The sequence below is a fragment of the Urtica dioica genome, chromosome 7 (assembly GCF_054948205.1).
Source record: "Urtica dioica subsp. dioica isolate 48M chromosome 7, U.dioica_male_clone48M_v1_H2, whole genome shotgun sequence".
NCBI classification, from domain to species: Eukaryota; Viridiplantae; Streptophyta; class Magnoliopsida; order Rosales; family Urticaceae; genus Urtica; species Urtica dioica.
Window position 1 is genome coordinate 42764417 of NC_142762.1, and position 8841 is coordinate 42773257.

Genomic DNA, 8841 nt, shown 5'->3' on the forward strand with positions numbered 1-8841 from the left:
GCAGGTACTTGCCCTGGCGTCCACCTCCACCTCGAGGTCCAACAATGATGATTCACGGGTCAGTACATTACCTTCCTATATATCTACAATCACCACTAGTGTAGATATTCAGGTCTACAATTTGTACCAATTGTAGACGTAAATGTCTACAATCTTTGGACTAGATTTTTATGTTTACATGAACTCAATCTCAAACTATGAAGTTACTTTTAAAACTATGTTTTATATTTTTGTATGGCTTTGTATGACAATTTGAAGCATGAATGCCTAAACAGTGCTATCTATCTTGGTATGGTTTGTTTTGTTATGGCTATATGGTTTTGGTATGTTTTTGTTTTGTTTTGTTATGGCTGTGTCTAAATATGTGTACAGTGATGTCTACAGTCGTCGTGATTGTAGACATATATATCTACAGTTTGACATTATAGGTCTACAATCACAACAACTGTAGACATTAATGTCTACATTCACTACAACTGATAGCTTTTGTTTTGTTATGGCTGTGTCTAAAGATGTGTACAGTGATGTCTACATTCGTCGTGATTGTAGACATATATATCTACAGTTTGACATTTTACGTCTACAATCATAACAACTGTAGACATTAATGTCTACATTCACCACAATTGGTAGACAATGAAGTCTATAATTTGAACAACTTCTATCATGTAATGCATTCAAGACGTAAAAAAGACATAATTTTATTATATAAGTCGTCATTCAAACTCCAAAACAGAGTAAATACACTCCAAGTTCCAAAAAGACATTAAATACACATTCAAAGGCGTACACTCAGCCGGAATTTGAGAAGTACATGTGTATGTTGGACTCTGAAAATCCGAAAATAATTCATCCATTCCTCTCCGACAAAGGAACTGGACTGCTGCATGTAGTCCGGTTGTGACCAACTTCTCCACACCGCGAACACTTCCTACGAATAGGCTCTTCCCCTTGAGAAGGTATACGTCTCTTCTTCAGTCTACCCGCGGCACGTGCTCTGTGTGTTGGAGGCTGAATTACAAAATTTGCGACCTCAGGGGGAATAGTCCACGTCTGAATATTACCATGGGGATGGTGGACACCTGCATAACTTGCCCTCCAATACTCTGCAATATAGTAAGGCGAAATATATCCCTCAACCGCAAGGTTACGATGTCCACACGCAGCAATACCATGAGCACATATGAAACTGTCAAGTTGAAATTCCCGACACGAGCATGTTTTTTCGTGCAAATTGACAGCCCACATGTTTCCATCTCTGTCACCTACCTCAAACTCGAGGAATGATGATGGCCTCACCTATAATAAAAGAATAATTAGAGTAAGTCATGTACGTGTAGACATATAACTAAAATTGTAGACGTAGATGTCTATAAATACCTGTAACTGTAGACTTCAATGTCATTGTAGACATCAATGTCTATAGTTTTATACAAATTGTAGACATCAATGTATATAATCACTACCAATTGTAGACATCAATGCCTACAATCACTGCTAATTGTAGACATAAATGTCTACAATCATCACAATTATAGATGTTGTATGTCTACAGTTAGAACACAAGACTGAATAAAATAAAAAAAGATCAACATACCGGCATTCCACAAGCTGCAACATAGTTTGTCTCTAGTTTCTTCTGGGCCTCTTTGGTCAGTAACGTTGTTGTTTTTGTTGCAAACTTTCTACGTTCGTGATCCCATCATAGACTTATTTCCCGCAACCAGTCGAACAACTTAGAAATAGGAAACTCTCTAGGCTTAACGTTGAACGCATTCAATGATTCCGCGTTGTTGTTCGTCATGATATCGTACCTGTTTTCACGAAAACAAGATCGTGCCCACCTTTGATACCCAACCTCATTCTCCAGGTATGGGCGTATTTCTGGATTTTCAGAGTCCAACATACACATGTACTTCTCAAATTCCGGCTGAGTGTACGCCTTTGCTGCGGCGTAAAATTTCCACTTCACTTGCTTTGTTATGCTCCCTTTGAATGTGGTCTTCAAGTTACCAAGCAATTGATGTACGCAAAAACCGTGTTCACGGGTTGGATACACCTCCTTGACTGCATTAACTATTCCTTGGTGCCTATCAGATACAATTACCGTATGCTCCCTACCCCCAATAGCGTCCTTCAACTTTCTCAAAAAGTAAATCCAAGTCTCATTAGATTCATTAGAATCATGACAGAAGGCGAGTGCAAATATTTGTTCATTTTCGTCCATGGCACACGCTGTATACAAAGTTCCTTTATAATAGTTCTTCAAGAAAGTAGCATCGACAATAATAATAGGTCTGCAATACTTCCAACCCCTCATCCACGGGCTAAGTGACATGAAGAAGCTAACGAACTGATTATTCGACCCCGTAGTGACAAGGTCAAAGAGAGAACCTGGATTTTTAGTCTCGATCATGTACATCAACTTAGGTAGGAACGCGTAGGACTCTGCTTCGGTGCCGTAAAGGGACTTAAGAGCTTTTCCTCTCGACCGCCACGCTTTTTTGTATGACATACGAACTCCGTAATCCATTTGCATGTAATTAATGATCTCATTTGATTTACACAATCCCAACGTCGGATCTATGCACTTGTGCTTCACAACCTCTCCCACTACTTTGGATGTGGCTTGAGGATGATATCCTTGTCTTTCATTTATAGGACAAATATGTTCACTCTCAAACCTGAATAAGAAAACTCCAAATTAAACATTACTTTCGATTTATATGTATGATTGTAATAAAAACTCTCATAAACTGTAGACTTATAAGTCTACAATTAACGACAATTGTAGAGATATATGTCTACAGTTGCAGTAACTGTGTACTTATAATATCTACAATTGTTGTCAATTATAGAATTACAAGTCTACAATTTATGTAAACTGTAGACTTGCATGTCTACAGTTGGAGTCGTTTGTAGACATGTAAACTAACAATTATTCTATTATGGCAACCTAATAATTACCTTTTAATCCTAAAAATCGGAGAGCTGGGAATTCTAACTGTTCGAACACTCCATTTACAATGCTCTCCCGGAAAAAATACATGGAGACATTCTTTAGATGAATACTTTGTCCGAAACGTACAGTGTTTGTTAATGGCATACAAACTCAATTGTTTTTGCAACACCAATTTGCTAGCATACATTCCATGAAGCTTGAGTGTCACATGGGAATTGATATCCAGCACTTGTTCATCGCTACTTGGATGAGGAAGAGGAGGATGATGGGACTGCCTACGTGGAGGAGGCGGAGGAGGGGACTCTCTATGCGGAGGAGGCGGAGGATGAGACTCTCTACGTGGATGAGGCGGATGATGGGACTCTCTACGTGGAGGAGGCGGAGTAGGAGGAGTCTGTCTACGTGGATGAGGCGGAGGAGGGGACTCTCTACGTGGAGGAGGCGGAGGAGGGGATTCTCTACGTGGAGGAGGCGGAGTAGGAGGAGTCTGTCTAGGTGGTGGATGAGGGGATTCTCTACATTCTTCCGTTGCATCGTAGAAAGTATTCATGTCCTCAAGTCCCTGCGTTGGCTCAACCGTGTTAGGAGTTGATCTAAATCCTGGAGAAACTACGCTCTCCCATGCTGCCTCATGCCCTTCCCGTGGCTTCAGATATTTCCAAAATCATATGAAATCTTCCGACGTCAGGTATCGTTTTCCTCAAATACAAATAAGCTTTCAATTGACCGTTGTCTTTAATCTCAACAGGTTTACATGCACTGTCAATCAAGTACTTCAAACCGATTATGTGAGTTGATGGGGAAAGGCCAAGCTCCGCGAACAAAATCTGCATCAAACTAGGGTAGTTCACCGAAGACGACACCATAATACCCAAATTTCCCCCCTCGACGTATACTGTGGGTTCGACCTATGTACCACTGTGTTTCAAAAATATATATATTTCGGACATTCATGCATAGGAGAAACGCATATCTGATTTTGTTATTATCATGTATGAAAAAAATTAAATGTCTACAATGAGAATATTTGTAGAAATGTATATCTACAACTACACCAATGAAGTGTAATTGTAGATATACTGTCTACAACTGTCTACAATTATTGTAATTGTAGACATACAGGTCTACACCTTCAGCTGTTGTAGACTAATACGTCTACAACAACGGAAGTTGTAGACCTATATGTCTACAATTACTACATGTCTACAATCTACAATTACAGAGACTATAGACATGTATGTCTACAATTCAAGAACGCGAAAAACTCAAAACGTTCAAAACAATGAAGAACAACACACAAACAAACCCAGCAACAAACAACACAGAGACGGCGGGTAATGGCACCAACAAACCCAGAACGACACAGACCTAAAACCCAGACAAACGCACGAAAACAAAGATGAACGACGAAAAAGAAGCTTTCTTTTAAGATGCACGATAATGACGTTGAACAAACATGAATCCGAAACCCATAAACTCAAAAACCCGACGACGATGAACGGAAACCCAAAAACAAAAAGAGAGGAGAGAAGACGACGACGACGATGAACGAAAGAAGCTTACTTTTAGACGAGGACGAGGTGGCCGGAGAGCTGAGCTTCACTTCATAGACACGCAGCTCATGGAGGATCATGACAGGGAGATGAAACGTCCTTCACACGCAGAGAAAAAAAGGAGAGGAGAGAGAGAGAGAGCTGTACATGGCACAATAAACAAGACCGTATGAGAAGTCTTATAGAGCAAGTTTTGGTTTGGGGGCTTGAATGAACAAAATTACAAATTCAATGGCAAACCCAGTATCAAACTATTATCTCTCCTCAAAACACTACTAAAAGTGTCCAAAAACAAGCTACCCTATATTTTGGTCCAAATCATTGAAAACACTACTGCATCCGGCCATTTCCCCAACTCCTGAGTGTGTGAACTCTGTGGCCAGCCACGCGCGGTGAGGCGGTTTGAAGCACGCGCAAAAAAGTAGGACCACGAAACATGTCGTTGATGAGCGAGGGTATGGAAGAGTTGTTGTCGTATGCATTTTATTGCCACGTCATGCCCCCCTATTTCCTCTTGCAATTTTTTTTTTAGGGAATTTCCTCTTGCATTTCTTTTCTCTGCTTCCATTTCATATAAATACAATTCACTATTATATATATATATATATATATATATATATATATATATACTTATGTATTATATTTTCAAAATAATATGCAACATTATTTGCGAACGGTTTTCTATCGACACATCGATTTTTCATGGATAACGGTGTTTCAAAACAGTAAATTATTTGTCTTTTTCCACATTTTTTCTGTTCGATTTTTCGTAAATTAAGAGGCTTGAAACGATATCGACAATGACATTTCGAACCTTGATTTATAGTAACATCAAACTTATTATTTACTAAACAGTCAACGATTAATGATAGTTAAATAGTTATTGATTCTATTAACAAAAAATAATTGATAATTTTTTCCACGTAACTCCCGCCCATTAATATTCAATTGGAAGAAATTATTTAGCCAAAGTTTTCAATAAATTATTATTAATCAAATCAATAACTAATTAATTATAATAAATCATACGCTAATTATTATGCAGATTTAAAACTTTTATGACCATATTACTATAGAACCGGAGATGCGTTATATATATAATTTGCATAAAAAATATGGGCGTTCTAGTAGAAATATGGTCAAAAGCAAACCTCTTTTTTTTTTTTTTTTTTAGCTCATGTTTGCCAAACTTTAGGAATATATTCAAACGGACTGATAATCCAAAAAAAAAAAGTTTGATTTGCATTAACAAATTCGTCACTTTCTCTCTCCTACTTTTTTTCCTACATTTTTTTTTCATAAAAACTTCAAAAAACCATATATATCTCATATTAACTTGAAATTGAGTGATTCCAAATCCTACAGATTCGTGATGCCGAGATCTTAAAAAATAGATCCATTGTTTTTGATGAAAAATCATGTTTAATGCCATAGATGTAGAAAAATCACGTTACTGCTTCAGACATGAAAATAAATGAAAATTTTCGGAAATCATATGGAAATAAATGGAAACGTAAACATGCTGCATTAAACATGATTTTTCATCAAACACAATGAGTCTATTTTTTAAGGTCTCGACGTCACGAATCTATAGGATTTAGAATCACTCAATTTCGAGTCCGTATGAGATAGATTGTATTTTTTGAAGTTTTGATGAAAAAAAAATGTTTGACAAAAAAGTAGGAGAGAGAAAGTGACGTATTAAAAAACAAGGGAGAGAAAGTGATGAATCTAGAAAAAAAAAACGTTATATTTGTTTAAGGACAAATATGAAATTTTAACCCATTACATCTAATGTCACATATTATAATGGAAAATTGCCAAAAGTATGACTAAATTAAGGCAAATTTCCATTTTCCTATTGTTTTCAAAAATTTACCAAACTAGGACCGGTCAAACAAAAGTTAAATGAGAGATACACAAAAATCTACCTATTATACCATCATACTAATTACCAACCTACAATCTTCCCCAATTAGGACTAAATTAAGGCAAATTTCCATTTTCCTATTTTTTTCAAAAATTTACCAAACTAGGACCGGTCAAACAAAAGTTAAATGAGAGATACACAAAAATCTACCTATTATACCATCATACTAATTACCAACCTACAATCTTCCCCAATAAAATCTCTTATTTTTTTTCTTTCTTTCTATTTTCCCGCTCATCCCATCGAAAAAACGATTTTTTTTTTATTAGTCCTAGTTTGGTAAATTTTTGAAAAAAATAGGAAAATGGAAATGTCCTTTAATTTAGTCCTAGTTCCTAGTTAAGGAAATGTCCCATTGTAATTGGTTATTTTTCTAAATTTTTCCAAACGTGGGATAAATCCCAAACCTTGAAATTAAGGTGGCCTAGTTAGTTACAAAATTCTAAAAATATACGGTTTTAATGTTAATACTCATAAAAAAAAAAAAAAAAAAATAGACACGATTATATTCCAAAATTTATTTATCCATATACATGTTTGCAAGCAAACACTTATGGCGTCAATCAAATTGGGCCAACCCAAGACGGAGTTATCAGTTGGGTTTCCTTTTTCAAAGCCCATCTGAGTCAGTACGAGAACATGCGATTACTCGTATGTTGACCAGGTAAAGAAGAAGAAGCGACACATAGTCTTCATCTTTAGAAAAAAGCCACATTTCAACAACGATGTGGTCCACCGAGAATGCTTTTATGACTTCAAAGCACAGTATTCAATGTGTGAATTTAACGCCCACAAAAACCCCATTTGGCAAAGTTAATAATATTAGTTAGTACCATAAACACACATACACAAACAAGTAGACTATAGGCTGGCATTTTAGATCATCTTATTACACCCCAATCCAATCTTGATCTTGATGTTCTTCCGCTGATTAATATTGGGACAGTACTTACTTTGAAGTGCTCGATCGTCGGCTAAACAAATTAATACATATTTGACACTTAATCGTACCTTATGTACTTGTTTACACATGCATGTAATGAACGTAATAACTACTTTTTTTTTGCAAGTCAAACATGAAATGACTAAGCAACTAAAAATGTGGTCCAAACTTAAACTATTCTTAATATGTACTACCTCCAATTTTGAGGCCGAGGTTGGCTTGTTGTAGCGGTTTGCCGACAAAAATTAGACCCTGAGTTCATTTATCTCCGGCCAACTTCCGGTGAGTTTATGGTAATATATCGAAGAATTGAAACTTAGCTATATATAAGGAGTTCATGAAATTATTATGTATGCAATTGATATATTGTTGTTGAACTCCCATGAGAGAATTACACCAGATATCTAACGTGGCTTACAAAACTATTTATTTTTAATTTTTATATATGGGGAAATACATATAAAAATTAATATTAATATTTAGGCAGTGTTTCCAAACACGTAAAAAAAAGCGTATATGGACGAGTACAAATAATAATAATTATTATAATAATATTGGACCACAAAATGCATATGGCTATAGTGGTCCTCTGTAATATATTATGAATATTCTCGATGCAGCATATATTTTTTGAATTATATATGGTCCAAACAAACATGATATATACTCGGACAAAAGGAAGTCCTTTTTTTGTTTCTTTTGATATTTTGTTACACAATCTCAATCATGTTTTTTTTTTTTAATTTAGCGTTGCAGTTTGAAAAACAGGTTCTTTTTCCCAAGAAATGGATTTAAAAAGTTGAGAAACGTTGAAAAAGCGTACCCATGCAAATATTTTTGGTCCATGTACGTCTACGTTAGATTTCCATAAAATAATTGAATTGTTCATTTTACTTGATCTATTAGAAGGAAGAGAATATATGCATATATGTGTTGTGTCTCATAACCTATTTAGAACAATTGCTTTAAATAAAATGTATAGCTGAAAATTATGTTGGTATATTATGTGTCGCATAATTATTGAGCCTCTTTTAATAGCTGGATCAGCAAGAGCCTTTATTTAAATTTATTTTTTCAACATAGCACAAACGTTATTATTGAGAAGATATGATTTCATCTTCACCACTGTCCCGTTGTGGGTATAAAAAGGAAAAGAGGATAAAAAGAAAAATAAAAAGAAGAAGAAGATCAAGAAAAATAAAAGCTGACGAGGAAGTTGTGGAAACTCACCTAGGGATCGTCAACGTTGATCGAATCACTTAGCATTACGTCCATAACAACTAAGCAAAAGCGAAAGTGAGACACTGGACCATATATTACGTCATATATATATATATATATATATATATATATATATATATATCATAATATAGTGTAATGGTGTCAAGGAGGATATAATCATAATACATTAAAATGTATTAGTATTTTAGTATTTTTAGTACACAATATGTTT

The 8841-nt window shown here is 35.5% G+C and overlaps 1 protein-coding gene across 1 annotated transcript; it reads right to left on the bottom strand.

Annotated features, from left to right (window-relative positions):
- Positions 1–849: 849 nt before the first annotated feature.
- LOC149391802 (uncharacterized) lies at positions 850–3512 on the bottom strand. The gene is made up of 4 exons (XM_089620057.1): positions 3148–3512; positions 1845–2684; positions 1598–1685; positions 850–1299 (listed from the first exon to the last, which is right to left on the bottom strand). The coding sequence occupies exons 1-4, from the start codon at positions 3510–3512 to the stop codon at positions 850–852; spliced, it is 1743 nt and encodes a 580-aa protein (XP_089476183.1).
- Between the last annotated feature and the right edge of the window lie 5329 nt (positions 3513–8841).

What these genes read in the sequence shown, in the direction of transcription:
- LOC149391802 (XM_089620057.1), bottom strand. Translation starts at nt 3,512, where the DNA reads ATGAATACTTTCTACGATGCAACGGAAGAATGTAGAGAATCCCCTCAT. An exon ending in ACACTCAAGCTTCATGGAAT is followed by an intron (nt 2,685 to 3,147) that starts GTATGCTAGCAA and finishes TTTCTTATTCAG; the next exon opens with GTTTGAGAGTGAACATATTT. An exon ending in AATGAGGTTGGGTATCAAAG is followed by an intron (nt 1,686 to 1,844) that starts GTGGGCACGATC and finishes TCACGAACGTAG; the next exon opens with AAAGTTTGCAACAAAAACAA.